Source organism: Tupaia chinensis, unplaced genomic scaffold (assembly GCF_000334495.1).
Source record: "Tupaia chinensis unplaced genomic scaffold, TupChi_1.0 Scaffold000355_1, whole genome shotgun sequence".
In the NCBI taxonomy this organism is placed as follows: domain Eukaryota; kingdom Metazoa; phylum Chordata; class Mammalia; order Scandentia; family Tupaiidae; genus Tupaia; species Tupaia belangeri.
The window spans coordinates 15,475,651-15,493,776 of NW_006159850.1; the positions used below are offsets into that span (position 1 = coordinate 15,475,651).

At 43.4% G+C, this 18,126-nt stretch overlaps 2 protein-coding genes across 4 annotated transcripts in view; one reads left to right on the plus strand and one right to left on the minus strand.

The window, feature by feature from the left end:
* IST1 (IST1 factor associated with ESCRT-III) overlaps positions 1-16,885 on the plus strand; it is a 21,408-nt gene extending 4,523 nt beyond the window's left edge. The window contains exons 2-10 of one of the 3 annotated variants that reach the window (XM_027773528.1): positions 3,721-3,820; positions 4,245-4,425; positions 5,084-5,171; positions 8,245-8,328; positions 8,826-8,936; positions 9,786-9,998; positions 10,558-10,650; positions 12,285-12,333; positions 15,490-16,885. In XM_027773528.1, the coding sequence (XP_027629329.1) occupies positions 3,733-3,820; positions 4,245-4,425; positions 5,084-5,171; positions 8,245-8,328; positions 8,826-8,936; positions 9,786-9,998; positions 10,558-10,650; positions 12,285-12,333; positions 15,490-15,689 (1,107 nt within the window). In that variant the 5' untranslated portion in view covers positions 3,721-3,732 and the 3' untranslated portion in view covers positions 15,690-16,885. Of the gene's footprint in view, positions 1-3,717; positions 3,821-4,244; positions 4,426-5,083; positions 5,172-8,244; positions 8,329-8,825; positions 8,937-9,785; positions 9,999-10,557; positions 10,651-12,284; positions 12,334-15,489 lie in introns of all 3 variants that reach the window. The other 2 variants (XM_006152688.1, XM_014589420.1) reach the window with 2 other exon arrangements.
* Positions 16,788-18,126, minus strand: part of PKD1L3 (polycystin 1 like 3, transient receptor potential channel interacting) — a 79,545-nt gene continuing 78,206 nt past the window's right edge. Inside the window, 1 exon segment of the mRNA XM_027773456.1 lies at positions 16,788-17,504. Within this exon segment, the coding sequence (XP_027629257.1) occupies positions 17,376-17,504 (129 nt within the window). The 3' untranslated portion in view covers positions 16,788-17,375.

Below are 18,126 nucleotides of genomic sequence, written 5' to 3' on the forward strand. Positions count from 1 at the left end.
AGAGACAGAAAGTGAGAAATCACCCCCCGGGGCGGGGAGTGGTCACACCACAATCTCTTCTCCTCCATTCTCCTCTTGGGATCTTGGGCACACACGCACACGCCCCCGAGTGAGTTTAAGCCACCGGGTCCGGGACTCGAACTGTGGTCAGCTACATAGGAGTCCAGCAACATAGCCATTACGCTAACCGCTGGTCGCCAGCACACACATAGGGGAGAAAAAAAAAAAACACAACAAAAAACCATTTAAAAAAAGTTTTCATTTGAGACTTTCTCTTTGACTCATAGATTTTTTTTTTTTTAAAGGTTATTGTTGGGGACCAGCAGTTGGTGTAATGGTTACGTCTCTAGACTCCCACGTAGTCAACTGAGGTAGCTTGAAACTGACGCTGGATGCCTGTGCGTGTGTGCCCAAAATCCTGAGAGGAGAATGGAGAAGAAGGGACTGTGGCATGGCTATCCCTGCTGGGGGGTGATGTCTCGCTTTGTCTTTCTCTGGCGAGCACACATGCCCAATAGCACCCCCCCCCCCAAAAAAAAAAAAAGTTTCTGTTGGGGCCAGCAAATGATGTGATAGTTAAGGTGCTGGACTCCCACATGGCTGACTGTGGTTTGAGTCCCAGATGCAGCAGCTTGAAAATCAAGCGATGAACATATGTGAACATACCCAAAATCTCAGGCAGAGAATAGAGAAGGGATTGTGGTGTGGCTGTGCTGCTGGATAGTGATTCCTCATTTTCCTTTACTCTGCTTCCAGCGAGCACATGCACTCTATGGCAAAACCTTAGTAAAGAAGTAAATAACTGAGTGTTGTTTACTTTCCAAGGTTTTGGAGGGGTTTTTTGTTGTTGTTGGTCATCTTGTTATCTTTTTTTTTAGTTTAATCCTATTGTAGTTGAAGAAATACTCTTGGTGTGACTTCAGGTCTTTTTAAGTTTTTTTGTTTGCATTTTTGTTTTCTGTAGGTTTTTGTCATAGTGTGCATGTGCACACCAGAGAGAGATAGAGAGAGAGAAAGTGAGAAATTGGGACCAGCAGTTAGCGTAATGGCTATGTTGCTGGACTCCCACGTAGTCAACCATGGTTCGAGTCCTGGACCCGGTGGCTTAAATTCACGCTGGGTGCATGTGCGTGCGTGCCCAAGATCCCGAGAGGAGAATGGAGGAGAAGGAACTGTGGCGTGGCCATCCCCCCTGGGGGGGTGATTTCTCGCTTTCTGTCTTTCTGTCTCTGTCTGGCAAGCGTACATGCCCCATAGCAAAAACCTCTCCAAAAAAAGAAAAGATTGTGAGAAATCATCCCCTGGAGGAGATGGTCATGCCTCAGTCCCTTCTCTTCCATTCTCCTTGGGATTTTGGGTATGCACACACACATGCCTGGTGTGATTTTTCAAGCCACTGGGCCTGGGATTTGAACTGTGATCAGCTATGTGGGAGTCTGCTACCTTAACCACCATACCACCTGCTTGCCCCAAGTACGTCTGTCTCTATATGGAGTTCTTCCTTCCAGTCATGAAAGGAATTTCTCATCTCCTGGAATTGGTTGTCTGTTTTCTCTTGCATCTCAGTGAATATTCTCAATTCCCTTTCTCTCATTTCTGTGATCTCTTGTATTTTAGCTATTGCTGGTGAGGAGTTGTTATATTCCTTTGCAGAGAAGGTATTTCCCAGTGTTCTATTTTTTGGGACTCTGCTTTCATTTTTAGTCATCTGGTAATTTATACTCACGTCTTCCTACTTTAGGGTATGTTTCTAAAGCCGTGCGCTCATGCACTTCCCTATGGTGTAATTAGCTCTGTGCCAGTATCCCTCCTCTATTGAGGGTGGGAGTGTGGAATCCTCAGTGGGAGTTTTGGTTTTATGTTTCCACAGGGGACTTTCTCTCCTTTTGTTTGGTGGAGGATGTTCTGGGGAGATAATTACTCCAAAACCTCACTCTTTTTGGTTGTTTGGTTACTGTGTACACAAAATTCTGCTCCCATTGTGGTTGGAGGTTGAGTTGGACAGATAAGCTATTACGGTGGTTCGCGTCATACAATGCATGGTGTGCAGGCCAGAGCATCCCCTCCCCTGTAGGTTTGGCCAGGGACCCTACTGATGAGCTAAGGCCAGGGGCCTTAGTTTCTCTGTTGCTCCTTCTATCTCTGGGACTACTACAGAAACTGGATGGTGGTCCTAGGCTAGAGCATCCCCTCCTCCACTTTGGTTACTTTGTTAAGCCTAGCTTTTGTTTGGATATTATATATTTTGGAGTTTGAATCCAGAATTAATTGAGAGAAATAGAAGTTGTGTTGTCTTGAAATAGAATGTACAATGGTTAATGCACAATGGTGTACCCAAAAGACTCGTGGGTAGAGAGAGGTTTGTTCACTGTTACTGAGCTGTTCAGTGAAATTCTGGGTAAATAGCCTTATCTTGTAAGATTTTGTTCAGTTTGTTTTGTTTTATTTTTTACTTCCTGATCTTTTTACCCCTTTCTGTAACTCCATATGTGGGTTGGTGTTAATGATATTTCTGTGATGTTGGACACTAGCCTTTTCTCAAAGACAGACTTAAGAGTTTGTCCCAGTGGTTAAGGGAGCCAGATTCTACATGGTTGACCAGATGGTTTGAATCCTGGCCCTGGCAACTTGATAAACATGCCAGATGTGTGTGCATGTGTGCCCCAAATCCCAGTAGGATGGAGAAAGTGAAGGAAAAGGTAATGCAGTGTGACCATACTCTGGTTGGAAGGGAAGTGTGCTTTCTCCCTCTACCTCTCTCTTGTCTGTTTCTCTGGCAAGTCCATGTACCCTCTGGCAACAACAACAACAACAACAAAAAACTGAAGCTTAGTACAGAGAGGCTTGAAAAAGTTCATTGAGGGCTGGTCATGTAGTCTAGTGGCTAAGAGGGCTAAACCATGACCAAGCACAGTTCGTATCCCAGTCTCAGTGGCTTGGAAAGCATGCCAGGCATGTCTGTGTACATGTCTTAAATCCCAACAGGATGGAGAAATGGAGGAGAAGGGATTGTAGTGTGACAGGGATTCCCCTGCCCTTCTCTCTCTCTGGTCAGCACATGTGGCCTTTGGCAAAAATTAAAAACAAAACACTGGTTTATTATGTCAAATAACCATCTATGTGATGTGTTGACCAGATGGTTTGAATCCTGGCCCTGGCAACTTGATAAACATGCCAGATGTGTGTGCATGTGTGCCCCAAATCCCAGTAGGATGGAGAAAGTGAAGGAAAAGGTAATGCAGTGTGACCATACTCTGGTTGGAAGGGAAGTGTGCTTTCTCCCTCTACCTCTCTCTTGTCTATTTCTCTGGCAAGTCCATGTACCCTCTGGCAACAACAACAACAACAACAAAAAACTGAAGCTTAAGACAGAGAGGCTTGAAAAAGTTCATTGAGGGCTGGTCATGTAGTCTAGTGGCTAAGAGGGCTAAACCATGACCAAGCACAGTTCGTATCCCAGTCTCAGTGGCTTGGAAAGCATGCCAGGCATGTCTGTGTACATGTCTTAAATCCCAACAGGATGGAGAAATGGAGGAGAAGGGATTGTAGTGTGACAGGGATTCCCCTGCCCTTCTCTCTCTCTGGTCAGCACATGTGGCCTTTGGCAAAAATTAAAAACAAAACACTGGTTTATTATGTCAAATAACCATCTATGTGATGTTAATTCCTAAACTAAGTTTAACTTGAAAATAGTCATTGTGTTTCTTCTTTTTCCAGGAGAAAAAACACAGCATGCTGGGCTCTGGATTTAAAGCTGAACGTTTACGAGTCAATTTGAGATTAGTCATAAATCGTCTTAAACTATTAGAGAAAAAAAAAAGTGAGTAGTGCATAGTTGCCTTATCTTTAATTTCCCCAAAGTATATTACTGGGTACTAACGCCCCAGTTACGGATCTTTTAGGCCTTTGCTAGAAGTCTCAGGGATCCCTTGTTTTTTAAGCTTTGGATGCATTTCTGCCTTTTGTGACTAGACTGAATCCCTTTTTTGCAGGGAAAGGGGCATGCTCTGTTGCTGCAGAATAGGTAACATAATTTCTGAGTTGGAAATGTCTCAAGCCACACAAACTATATCCTCACCCAGAGTAGCTAATTCTAGAGTTGATGAGATGGGACTAAATTGGCTAAGGAAGAGTGTGCTAGGGTATAGTAGGAACACCCTGTTTTCTCTTTTGGGGTAGAGTCTGTTGTGGGCCAGGTCCCAGTGCATAACTGCTGTATGACTGGAGTGGGATTTGTGTCTTAGCGGAACTGGCGCAGAAGGCAAGGAAGGAAATTGCTGACTATCTGGCCGCTGGGAAGGATGAGCGCGCTCGCATCCGCGTGGAGCACATCATCCGGGAAGACTACCTCGTGGAGGCCATGGAGATCCTGGAGCTGTACTGTGACCTGCTACTGGCTCGGTTTGGTCTCATCCAGTCTATGAAGTAAGATTTTTGATTCAGGGACCTAAGTCACTTCTAGAATCTGAGAAGGAGATTATATTGGCCTTTCTCTACATGGAGGGGCTAGCACTAAGGGATTGTTTCTCATACCTGAGGTTTTTTTCTTTTCTTTAAACATGACTTTTTTGTAAAAAAAAAAATTATTTTATTTTACTTTATTTATTTATTTAAATTTGACCAGAGAGGGACAGAGACAGAGACAGAGAGAGAGAGTGAAAATGAGAAAGTAAGTTGCCACATCTGGGACTCGAACCATGCTTGGCTATGTGGGAATCCAGTGTCCTTAACTATCACGCCACCTGCCAGCCCCTCTGAGGTTCTTTTTTTCTACTAGTCTCTTGAAGGTCTGATCTTAGTAAATAACTGTTGAAAACAAGATAGAGAATGTGAGATTGAGAGGCCTAATTTGAGTCTTGGCTCAAATGTTTCCTGACTTTGTGGCCTTGGTTTTGTTACTTAGTTTGAATTTTCCCAAAAGTATAATAAGGTACCAAAAATGGCTAGAAATGTAGTTATTGTGAGAATCTGGTGGGATTCATGAAATAGTTTTAGAGGCTATCCAGTATATGATATAAAAGCTAAGGTTTTATTGGTTTGTTTTGAAGAATGTTAAATTATATTTATTTTTTCCCTCAATTAGGGAGCTAGATTCTGGTCTGGCTGAATCTGTGTCTACACTAATCTGGGCTGCTCCTCGACTCCAGTCAGAAGTGGCTGAGTTGAAAATAGTGAGTACAACCAGTTTCAGTTATGTCTGTAATTTCTATATTGTTAGAAAGGGTAGTTAAATGAGGGATCTTTAAAAAGTTCATAGAAGGGACCAGCAGTTAGTGTAGTGGCTATGTTGCTGGACTCCCATGTAGAAGACCGTGGTTTGCTTCCCGGACCCGGTGGCTTAAAACTCACTCCGGGCGCATGTACATGCGTGCCCAAGATCCCGAGAGGAGAAAGGAGGAGAAGGGATTACAGCGTGACCATCCCCTCTGGGGGGTGATTTCTCGCTTTCTGTCTCTCTGTGTCTGTCTGGCGAGCGCACATGCCCTATAGCAAAAAACCTCTCCAAAAAAAAAAAAAAACAGTGGTTGTATGTGCATGTGTGCCAGAAATCCTGAGAGGAGAATGGAAGAGAAAGGATTGTGACATGGCAATTCCCCCTGGGAGTACTTTCTCAGTTACTCTCTGTGTCTCCAACAAATGTACTTGTCTTATAGCAAATCAAATAAACAAAAAAAGACAAAATAATGGGCTAGCCAGTGGCATGGTGGCTAAGGTGGCTGCGTCCAACATGGCTTCTTGAGTCTCAGATCCATTGGCTTGAAAAAACGGGGGTCCAACAGGTGGTGTGGTAGTTAAGGCACTGGACTCCCGCATGTCTGCTTGTGGTTCAAGCCCCAGATCTGATGGCTTGCTTTCTTACTTTTCCTCTTTCACATCTCTATCTGGTGAGTATACATGCTCTATAGCCAATTTGAATAATAATAATGATGATAATAAATAAAATAGGGCCAGCAGCTAGTGTGGTTGTTAAAGTGCTGGACTCACACATGACAGACTGCAGCTTGTGTCGTGGACCTGGTGGCTAGCTTCCTTACTTTCTCAATTTCTCTCTCTCAAGCACATGTTCCCATAGCACATTAAAAATAAATAAATAAATAAGAATAAGTCTTTAAAAAGATTTTTTAAAAGAGTTGTTTAATCTTTATTCTTATTTTTAAACTTTCTTTCCTTCCTTCTTTTCTTTTTTTAAATTTCTTTTGGAGAAGTTTTTGCTATAAGGGCACATGCCCTTGCCAGAAAGACAGAGACAAAGAGACAGAAAGCGAGAAATCAGCCCCCTGGGGTTATGGCCACGCTGCAATCCCTTCTTTTCCATTCTCCTCTCGGGACCTTGGGCACGCATGCACACGTGCCCGGAGTGAAGGTCCAGGACTGGGACCGCGGTCAGCTACGTGGGAGTCCAACAACATAGTCATTACACTAACTGCTGGTCCCCCTTCCTTTCTTTCAGTTTGACCAGAGAGGGACAAAGTGAGAGAAAGAGAGAGAGAGAGGGAGGGAGGCAGGCAGGGAGAGAGGGAAATTGAGAAAGCAAGCCTCCTGGTCCAGGAGAGAAGTGAGAAAGCAATCTGCCAGGTCCAGGATTTGAACTGTGGGAGTCTAGTGCCATTAACCACCATGCCAACTGCCAGCCCTATTCTTACTATTTTTTAATTTGATGAAAGAGACAAGAAAAGTGAGAAAGCAAGCCACCATGTCCGGGACTCCAACCGCGGTCGACTACATGGGAGTCCAGTGACATAGCCATTATGCCAACTGCTGGTCCTGACTTTTCTTTTATAAAAACTATTTATTTAATTCCATTTGTTATTATCATTTTTAAAATTTGTTCACAAAGACAGAGAGAGAAAGGTAAAGTGAGAAAGCAAGCTGCCAAGTCTGGGACTCTAATCTTGGTTGGCCATGTGGGAATCCAGTGCCTTAAGCCACCACGCCACCTGCTGGCCCACACCGTGACTTGTTTTGTTTTGTTTTGTTTTGTTTTGAGAGGTTTTCACTATAGGGCGCATGCGCTCGCCAGACAGACAGAGAGACAGAAAGCGAGAAATCACCCCCCGGGGGGTATGGCCATGCCGCAATCCCTTCTCCTCCATTCTCCTCTCGGGATCTTGGGCACGCATGCACACGTGCCCGGCGTGAATTTTAAGCCACCGGGTCCAGGACGCAAACCGCGGTCGACTACGTGGGAGTCCAGCGACATAGCCATTACGCTAACTGCTAGTTCCCCACTGTGACTTTTTTTGACAACCCAATAGTAGCTTCTTGTTTATCCTTCTTCACCTATTTTGACTTTATTCACTCTTTTATCTGAACAGCCTGAGGGTTTTATTCAGAACACAGATCTAGTCTGCCACTATTCTTGGTATAAAGCTTTCTCTTTTTTCTTTTTCTTTCAAGTTTTTCTTTTTCTTCAGTGAGAGAGACAGGCATGTCCCATGCCATGATCCACCCCAGTCTCAGCTGACCCAGATCACAGGCATATCTGTGTGCTCAGCATGCTCAGGGAGATCTCTGGATGTGAGCCTAGGACTTTTCTAGCATGGAAACCCCTTTAGTAGTGTTTTAATTGTGATAGAAATAAAACGCCTTAATATGGCCTACATTATCTGGCTTCCACCTGCCTTTACTTCATTTCCTACCACACTCTTCCTTCAGTCTTCGTTTTATAGGCTCACTGACTTTTATTTCAGGCTCGAGGACGGGCCATATTTTTTCTACCAGAGGCACATGCTGTTTTCTTTCCCTGGAATGCTTTTCTCTCCCTCCTGTTCAGTTAACTTTTAATCAACCTTTAAATGTCAGCAAAGCATTACTTCCTCCAGGAAGCCTTTCCTGACTCTTCTGATCAGATCTGATTCTCCCGTTACATGCTAGTGATCACTTGGTGTACCCTCTCTTGGGAGCACTTAGCACAGCTGCCGTTATACCTTTACCTGTGTGATTATTTGATTAATGACTATTTTCTCCAGAGATTGTAAGACTCGAAGAGTAGGAATAATTATCTGTTTTTGTTATCAGTACATGTGCTATATTTCTCGTGATGCTTATAATAGTGTTTGGCACTTGGTTGCTGCTCATTGGATGGATGGAGTGACAAATACATAAGTGAGTTAAAGTGTACTTCTAGCCCATAGTGTTTTGGAAATCCTATAATAGAAGCATGTTTACCGTTGATAGGAGGAAGCATGAAGCCATCTGTAGGTGTGATTTCCTTTTGTATTTACTGTTCTTTTTTCTCTGTAGGTTGCAGATCAGCTCTGTGCGAAGTATAGCAAGGAATATGGCAAGTTGTGTAGGACCAACCAGATCGGAACTGTGAATGACAGGGTAACGGACATACTTTGTGAAGAGGCATGCGGGGTGGTAGCTGCTTTATTGTCAGCTGTGATTCTAGTGGTTGCCACTGTGTGGGTGGGCACATTTCATAGAATGAAAAGGAAGGCTGTGTGGCTGGCAGTGAAGTCAGCTACTTACCCTGCCCAGCACGTCTGATGGCAATGCTCTCTGTCATTTCCGACATTCCCCCATTAGTTCTTGTCTTTTGTGGGTTGTGAAGGTAGAAAGTAAGGGGATTGGAAGGGTGGATTAAGTGAAATTTGAAGGGTGTCGGTACTAGCCCTTTATAATTCCGTATGTCTAACCAGAAAATGAGAGAGGCCTGGGTCCTGGTATATGCCTCGTGACTGAAAAAAAATCGTTGAACTGCTCTAAACCTTTTTACCTCAACTTTACTTGAAAAGTGAGAGGAGCTAAGTTTAGTGAAACAGGTTAGGATTAGTCTGCTTAGTATAGCTACATCTTAACCCTGGGTCTTTCACTTACAGTTAATGCACAAACTGAGTGTGGAAGCCCCACCCAAAATCCTGGTGGAGAGATACCTGATCGAAATTGCTAAGAATTATAATGTACCCTATGAGCCTGACTCGGTGGTCATGGTAAGTTTATTCCAGAATATAAAGGAAAATGAGTCTCTAGAAATGACCTTCTTTGAAAAAATAACCACCATCTTTGCACTGATTTAAGTTTGTGTGAGTTTAAGCCTTAGTCTAATTAGTGCCTCTAATTTTAGGTGACAAAAACACACCTGCATATCTCACAGAGTACTTAAGGATCAGTTTAGACGAATAAGAAAGTGCTTTGAGAAAGTATGGGCTTAGATACAAATGACACTGTTGCTGCTTTTCATGAACTTCTAGGAATTGAGATCCCCTGGTAGCTAGCAAGAAATGCCCAAGACTTAAACAGTCCTAAAGTACTTATTGGTACCACCGTGTGTCATAGTGCACAGTAGGCTGAGACTGCAGAAATATGTGAAAACAAGGTCTTTGTCATGAGAAGCTTAGGGTAAGGAGGGCAAATATGTAAACTGTCACTGTTTAGCAGTCAAGGAGAGGGGATGTGGTGGATTCTTTGGTGTATTCCTTAGACACCAGCCCTCTCAAGCTCAGGAGCTGCTTTGCCTAGAGTCTCCTGGGGACAGCTTGTCCAGTAACTAACTGGTCACTGTCGGGGGCTATAAACTCTGCTCCTTTGCCCCATACCCTCCTGAAGGTCTATCCCAGCTCCAGAGTTCCCTGGAGAATTAGCTGAGGCCTTTGTTATGACTCTGATGTAGCCAAATTCTTCCTCTACCTGGCTCTGCTTCCTTCACGTCCCCCACAGGTGTTGATCCCAAGAGCACTCCCCAGGAGACTCTCTTCATGCTTATCTCCATTTTGGAGTCTGCTTTGTGGGGAACCTCGCTTTGGACATGGACTAATGACACGGGTTTTTCTCCTTCTCAGGCAGAAGCTCCTCCTGGTGTAGAGACAGATCTTATTGATGTTGGATTCACAGATGATGTGAAGAAAGGTGGCCCTGGACGAGGAGGAGGAGGAGGGGGCGGGTTCACAGCACCAGTGGGTGGACCTGATGGAACAGTGCCCATGCCCATGCCCATGCCTATGCCCATGCCATCTTCAAATCCTCCTTTCTCATATCCATTGCCAAAGGGACCAGTAAGTATGCACATAAAGTGTGGATGTTAACAAAAAGGTCATAGATGGCTACTTGGCTCCGTGAATATTCAGTGATTATAGGCTGTTGGGAGAATTTAGCAGTAAGTATGTTTGTTATTAGCCTAGTAATCATATTGGGGGAGAATGTTACTGGGATTCAGAGTTATTTTGTTTCAGCTATAGGTAATTAAGTGGCAAAATCTAGAGAAAAGATGCTAGAAAAAACCTTTTTATATAGGTTTACTGAATATCTTTGGACCCTGTCGCAGTCATGTTGGTAGCTTTTTCCAAAAGTGCATAATATCCACTTATTACCTCCTCTTTTTAGACAAAATGATGAAGATCATTACTAGTAAAGTCTAATTATAATTTCCCCTTGTAGACCTTGAAGCACTTCATTTAGTAATTTAAAGAATAGCCTTTGGCTATAGATTTTTAAAAATCTGAATTCTCTGACCACTTATTCTTTTGGATATTTGTTTCCTTCGTTCCCACATGCAAACCTCAGAGATTACAAATTGGGGGCAGTGTCTCTGATGTTGCCTTTCTCCTCTTACAGTCGGATTTCAATGGATTGCCAATGGGGACTTATCAGGCCTTTCCCAATATTCATCCACCTCAGATACCAGCAACTCCCCCATCGTATGAATCTGTAAGTGCCTGAGCCTCTTTTATAAGCAACAGGAGAGTGAATCCCATGGAGAGAGAGCAAAATAATGGCCACAGGGAAGGCAAAATTTTCATCAACCTCTAGTACTGGCTTTACTCTTGCTTTGGGATTTTTGTGTTGCTTTAAACACTACCCTGGAAATGGGGAGTGTTTGTGGTGGCAGCAGCATTGGTGGCAATGTTTGTCTGCATTGAAGCCAGGAATCAGGATGGAGCTGCAGATCTCTTAGAAGGTTGTAGTGCCCTACATAGGCATTTAATCAGTTTTTAATTATTCTGCTAGCTTAACAGAGAATCATACTGAGCCAGTATAGTCTTGGTGCCACATATCATAATCGGTAAAATTTCAGCTTTATGAGGTCTCAGTACTCATGTAAAGAAATAGTGCCCAGATTTTGTTAGTACACTTAGGCCTATAGCATTGATTTCACATTTTTAGTCTTGTGGTTAAGTTTTAACCACAAGTAGCTAGTGATGCCTTGAACATAGGTGGTTGTAACAGCTTTGGTTCAGATTTAGATGATTTTCTGCCAGCCTTGTTTCCTTAGTTAATAAATGCCTTTGAGACCTATTTCCATCAGGTATTTTACCGAGAAAAACCAGTTGGTTTGGCATTTGCCATCTAGGAAGATCTCCCTGTTCCTGAGCTTGCTCATGTTCTTTCCTTCGGTTTTTATCTCTAGCTGTTGTGTTTTATCTTGGGCCTGAGTTTTTCTTACGCTTCTATCTTGCATGCATCAAAAGGTGACCCACAACTGTAGGAATGCTGTAGAAGATGGCATTTTCTCTCTAATATGGTTGAGAAAGAAAACAAAAATGACTTGGGAAGGCATTATTCGTGTTCTTGGAAGCGAGGTGCTCTCATTGGCATAGGCATATGGATTTGGTTCTTACAGATATATTTAGTAGTTTTAGGTTTTCTCTATCCCTAAAAGGTGAAGAAGGTATTATTTAAAAAGGTGTCATGGGGAGACCAGCAGATGATGTAATGGTTACGTCGCTGGATTCCCATGTAGTCAACTGCGGTTCGAGTCCTGGACCCAGTGGCCTAAAACTCATGCTGGGTGTGTGTGCATGTATGCCCAAAATCCTGAGAGGAGACTGGAAAAGGGATTGCGGGGGGACCATCTCCCCCCAGGGAGTAATTTCTCACTTTCTGTCTCTCTGGTGAGCACGTGAGTCCTATAGCAAAACACTCTAAGGGGAAAACAGAAAGTGTTATGGTGGGGCCAGCAGATGCTGTGGTGGTTAGGGTGCTAGATCTCCACATGATTAACTCCATGGTTCGAATCCCAGACCTGGTGGCTTAAAAAACATGCAGGGGGACATGTGTGTGCACGTGTGCCCAAAATCCCAAGAGGAGAGTGGAGGAGGAATTGCAGCATAGCCAACCCCCTGGATGGTGATTTCTCACTGAACCTCTCTGGTTCTCTGTCTCTCCAGTAAATGTATGAAGAGTCTAGCATGGTATCCACTTGGTTGGAAGAAGGTAGAAATGCAGGGTTATTGCTTTTGGTGAGCAGCTTAGCTTAGCTTTTGGAAAATACAGGGGCTTGCTTATATCAGTATCAGTACTTTTCTCTACTTTTTCTGCTGGTAACAGTCCTTGTGTTTCAGGTTGATGACATAAATGCTGATAAGAATGTCTCTTCTGCACAGATTGTTGGTGAGTATAAATTAGAAACCTTCAAGACTCAGTGTTGACCTCACTCAGCTATTTTCTTATTCCTCCTATCTCAGAGATTATGTTCATGGCATTCATCCACATACCCTGTCCTTTCCCCAAATCTATTATGGCTAAAACAGAACTCAGGATTTCTTCTGAAAATAATTTGCTCCAGTCCCAAAGAGGTATTACTGTTCTTTTAACTTTCTTTTTTTTTTTTTTGGAGAGGTTTTTGCTACAGGGTGCATGAGCTCGCCAGAGAGAGACAGAGAGACAGAAAGTGAGAAATCACCCCCCAGGGGTTGGCCACGCCGCAGTCCCTTCTCCATTCTCCTCTCGGGATCTTGGGCACACATGCACACGTGCCTGGCTTGAGTTTAAGCCACCAGGTCCAGGACTCGAACTGCGGTCGACTACATGGGAGTTCAGTGACATAGCCCTTACGCTGACTGCTGGTACCCCTCTTTTAACTTTCTTAACCTTCCTGTTTTTCAATTACTCTTAAGATCTGTGTATATTGCTACTTTAACTTTCTTTGTACTTGGAAATAGTAAAAATAATAATTTTTTTTTTTAGTTGAAGCCTTAAATAAGGGAAAATAGGCACAAGTCATAAGTTTAGCTCAGTGAATTTTCACAAAGCAAGTATGTTTATATAGCTTTCAACTTATATAAATAAATAACATTACCATACCCCCAGAGGGGGTGGTTTTAAAATTAAAGATTGTTTTTTTGTTCTTTTTTTTTTTTTTAAGAGGTTTTCGCTATAGGGCGCGTGTGCTCGCCAGACAGACAGAGAGAGACAGAAAGCGAGAAATCACCCTCCAGAGAGGATGGTCACGCCGCAATCCCTTCTCCTCCATTCTCCTCTCGGGATCTTGGGCACGCACGCACACGCGCCCGGCGTGAGTTTTAAGCCACCGGGTCTAGGACGCGAACCGCGGTCGGCTACGTGGTAGTCCAGCAACATAGCCATTACGCTAACTGCTGGTTCCCAAAGATTGTTGTTTTATTGAGGTATAATTTACACTGTAAATGCATAGTTTTTTTTTTTTTTTCTCTCTTGGTTACAGGGCATGTGCACTCACTGGGGAGGAAACAGAGAGGGAAAATGAGAAATCACCCCCTTGGGGGGATGGTCATACTGCAATCCTTTCTCCATTCTCTTGGGATTTGGGGCATGTATGCACGTGTGCCTGGTATGATTTTCAAGCCACTGGTTAGCGGTTGGTCCCGGTGTGGTTTTAAAAGCCACTGGGTCTGGACCTGAACCATTGTCAACCATGCAGGAGTCGTCCAGCACCTTAACCACTATGCTACCTGTTGGCCCCATAGAAAACAAATCTACTTTTATTTTTTCTAAAGAATTATTTAACTTTATTCATTTATTTAATTTTAATTTGATCAGAGAGGGACAGAATGAGAGTGAGAGAGAAAGAGAGAAAGCAAGTTGTCAGGTCTGGGACTCGAACTGCAGTTAGCCATGTGAGAGAGTTCAATGCCCTTAATCCCCATGCCACATGCTGGCCCCGAAACAAACTTTTTAGTGTTTAGTTTGATGTGTTTTTATACACACACCACTAATCAAAGTGTAAAAGGTTTCCATCAGTAAGCTTTTCTTGTGTTCCTTTCTAGGCTGCCCCTCTCCTTTTAGGTAAACACTTATTCTGACTTTCTGTAATTTAGTCCTGCCTTTTGTGTGTGTGTGTGTGTGGGGTGGTGCGTGTGCAGTCGGGTTAAATGTGTATATTATATATATATATATTTTTTCTTTTAACTTGTCAGAAGGCACATGTACTTGCCAAAGAGAGAGAGAATACCCCCACATCCTCCCAGTGGTACATGCCACAATCCTTTTTTTTCCCCATTCCATCAGACTTTGGGGCACATGTGCCTGGAGTATATTTTAAGCTTCCAGGGCTGGGATTTGAACCATGATCCGTTGTGTGGGATTCACCTTCTTATGCATAGGATTTAACTGCACTCTTGGAACCAGCCCAGTTTTGCATATTTTAGAACGTAAGATACAGAGGATAACTGAAGGCTAGCCAGTGGTGTGGAGATTAAGGCTGCTAGGTCCCATGTAACTGACTGTGCAGTTTGAGTCCTGGGCTTGACTGCCTAAAAATCACATAGGGTGCACATGTGCCCAAAATCTTGAGAGAAGAGGTTGTGGTAGGCCATCTTCCCTTGGAGGTGATTTCTCACTTTGTCTCTGTTGAGCACACATACACTATAGCACAAACTAAAATAGAAGATGATTTTAACATAAAATATAAAACAGAAGACTAGAAATATATATTAGACCATTTAGTCTATTTGACTTTGTTATTATTCCTTTTTCTTTTTTAAAAAATTTTCTTCTTTAGTTTTAATTATTTTAATTTGACTAGAGAGAGAGAGAGAGAGGGAGGGAGGGAGAGAAAGTGAGAAAGCAAGCTGCCAGGTCTGGGACTCGAACTGCAATCAGCCATGTCGGAGTCCAGTGCCCTTAGCCACCACACCACCTGCTGGCCCCTTATTACTTCTTAAATTTGACCAGAGAGAGAGGAAAAGTGAAAAAGTAAGCCACCAGGTCCAGGACTTGAACCACAGTCAGCCATGTGGGAGTCTAGTACCTTAACCACCAAACCACCTGTTGGCCCCTAAGAGTGGTGGTTGTTAAGGAACAGACTTTTGTAAAAGGGGACAGTTTGTTTAGATGAATACTCTGAGGACTTGGCCCCAAGCACTACAGTTTGACTTCTTTTAAACTTATTTTTAAAAATTTTTTTAAACTTTTTTTTTTCACATTTAAAAAAAAATTATTTTAAAAATTTTATTTATTTATTTGTTTGTTTTATTCATTCTTTTTTTTAAATTGATCAGAGAGACAGAGAGAGAGAGGGAGAAAAGAGTAAGAGAGAGAAAGTGAGAAAGCAAGCCATCAGGTCCAGGACTCAAACCGTGGTCAGCCATGTGGGAGTGTCCAGCACCTTAACCATCATACCACCTGCTGGTCCCATTTTTCACATTTTTTAAAGTAGTGTTTCCCTCTGATTCTGATTGATAGACTTTTTTTCTGTCAGAGGAACTGTGGAGTTTGTTTCTTCCAAAGGAGATCTGAATAATTTCTTTCATGGTTATAACATTATTCTCCTTGCCCTAATTAAATTAGGTCCTGGACCCAAGCCAGAAGCCTCTGCAAAGCCCCCTTCCAGACCTGTGGATAACTATGACAACTTCGTACTGCCAGAGTTGCCATCTGTGCCAGACACACTACCTGCCGCATCTGCTGGTGCCAGTACCTCAGCATCTGAAGACATTGACTTCGATGATCTTTCCCGGAGATTTGAAGAGCTGAAGAAGAAAACATAGGCCTCTTAACAAAGGCAGTTTCCAAATTCTGGGAATTGGGACTGAGCAGTTTCTCCTTGTAACAAAGAATCTCCATGAAATTCCGTTTCATCTATTAACCGTCACTGAGCACACACTTCCTCTGGCTCTCCTTCTGCTCTGTCAGATTCCTCTGCTTCCCAGTTCTCTATTGGCTCTAAGAGGCTAACAGCTGGAGACTTTGAGACCAGAGCAGCTGATCCCTGGCTACTGTGCTTGTCCAGTTCCTGTCAGTGAGCCCAGGTTCTCTCCTGGCCTGTCCTACAGTCCCTCCACAGCAGGGTGAGAAGATGAAAGTGTTGTGGGAGAATAGCCAGAGGTGGCCGGACAGTGGAGGAGAGCATTTCATGAGTGTCTCAGCCTTGCGTTGACGTTCCAGACATAGAAACATACCCCTCCGGGTTGGGGGATTATGGTGAGTGAGAATCAAGGCCAACTTGTGTTGTTTTCTCACTATTATGAATGGGAGAGAGAAAAATGACTCAGGAAGCCATTGTAACGGTTCCTGGAAGCTGGGCCCTCTCATTGGCATATACACTTCTCCTTGCTATGGGGCACTGTTGTACCTGGATCCAGTTGCAAAGTTTATTTGGAAAGTTGAAGGCCCCCTCTTACTTCTACTGGATTCTCAGGGAGCCCTCTGTGGCCTTTTCTTTATTTTGAGTGCAGTGTTTCCCTTTTACCAGAGAGCAACACTAGAAATTCCCGTTCTCCCCATAGCATGTTCTGTTGGATTGCACTACTGGCAGAGGAAGGACAGGCCACGTTGCTGGGCAGAAGTTGCCATTCAAGCCTGGGGTAGGCTTCCAGCTGCCTTAATAGAAGTACTCAAGACTCTTGGGTAGTGAGTTGGAAAGCCTACAGGAGAAGAGGGTTGCTTGTTTTCATTTGAAAACTTCATGATTAAGGGAACATTAAAAAATTGATTGCAGATACGCACGTGGCTATAGTGGTTCACTGCTTTTCTGAACAGATGACACTCTTACTGTTGTAACATATGTGCTCCTTTGCCCCTTTGCAAAGGCCATCTGTCCTCACAGGGATGGCTGTGGGATTAGAAGATACTGACTTTGGCTTCTATGTAATGTATCTGTACATAATTGTTTCAAGCAACTTTTTTTTGATTGGTTTGTATCTCATAGCTTAATAGCTGCTAATAAAATGAAAGATTTCGTGTCCTGCTTTCTCCACTGTTGGGTGAAATGCTGAAGTACAGATTTGGGTGGTAGTAGAGAAGGTTTTAAGCAAGTGACCCACGCTGGTGCTGGAGCTAGCCCTTGCCTTCATTCCTTTAGGAAAGTGGACCTCTGGAGCAGTACAGGGCTCATTTAGATTTCTGCATTTAAGCCCAAGTAGCACTTGTGAGTTTGCCGGGTTGCTTCTCTATGGCAGGCCTTCCCATCAGCCGCACCTTATGCTGGCATATTTATCTTTAGTGTGTTGCAGTGAGCTCACTCTGACTCACTCATTCTCCACAGCCCTCCTGGGACACGAGGTGTGTGTTGCTTGACAGCAGAGCCAGTTTAGCCTGTTTCTCTCTGGCAGTGTTAGCCATGTCCTGACAGTGCCAAGACTCATAAGCAAGAACTTCAAGCCAAGGGGTTTTTGATTGCTCTCTATAATTTTCTAAGATAAATAATAAACCAAGATAGGAGGCAACAGGTTAAGTTAGTCTTCTAAAACTTCAGTGTCAGTGCCCATTGTGGCTACTTGCTCAGATGAAGTATTGGTGTGCCGCTGGATTCCTAGCAAACTTGAGAGCTTCTGTAGCAATACATCTATCAGTGCAGCTTCTTTCTGAGTATTTGAAGACAAGAGGAGAAAAGAAAATTGGAATTGCTGCTAATGTTGGAGTTAAATACTAAAGGTAGAATAATTAATATCAATAATAAAGATGTTATTTTTTAAAGAGTTATTTCATTTAACTTTATTTTTTGTTTATTTTATTTATATTTGACCAGAGAGAGAGAGAGAGAGGGAAAGTGAGAAAGCAAGCTGCTAGGTCTGGGACTCAAACCATCATTGGCTATGTGAGAGTCCAGAGCCCTTACCACCAAGCTACCTGCTGGCCGTGATACTATATCTTTAATGATTGACTGTAAAGCATTGGAGTGTTTCCACTACTTAATGGTTGAGGGTAACCTTTTTTTTTTTTGAGAGATTTTCACTATAGGGCACCTGCGCTCGTCAGAAAGACAGAAAGCGAGAAATCACCCCCCAGGGAGGATGGCCACGCTGCAGTCCCTTCTCCTCCATTCTCTTGGAAGTCTTGGGCACGCACCCACATGCCTAGTGTGAGTTTAAGCCACTAGGTCTTACACATGTGCCTGGCGTGAGTTTAAGCCCCTGGGTCTGGGACTCGAACCGTGGTTGACTACATTGGAGTCCAGCGACATAGCCATTAGGCTAACTGCTGGTC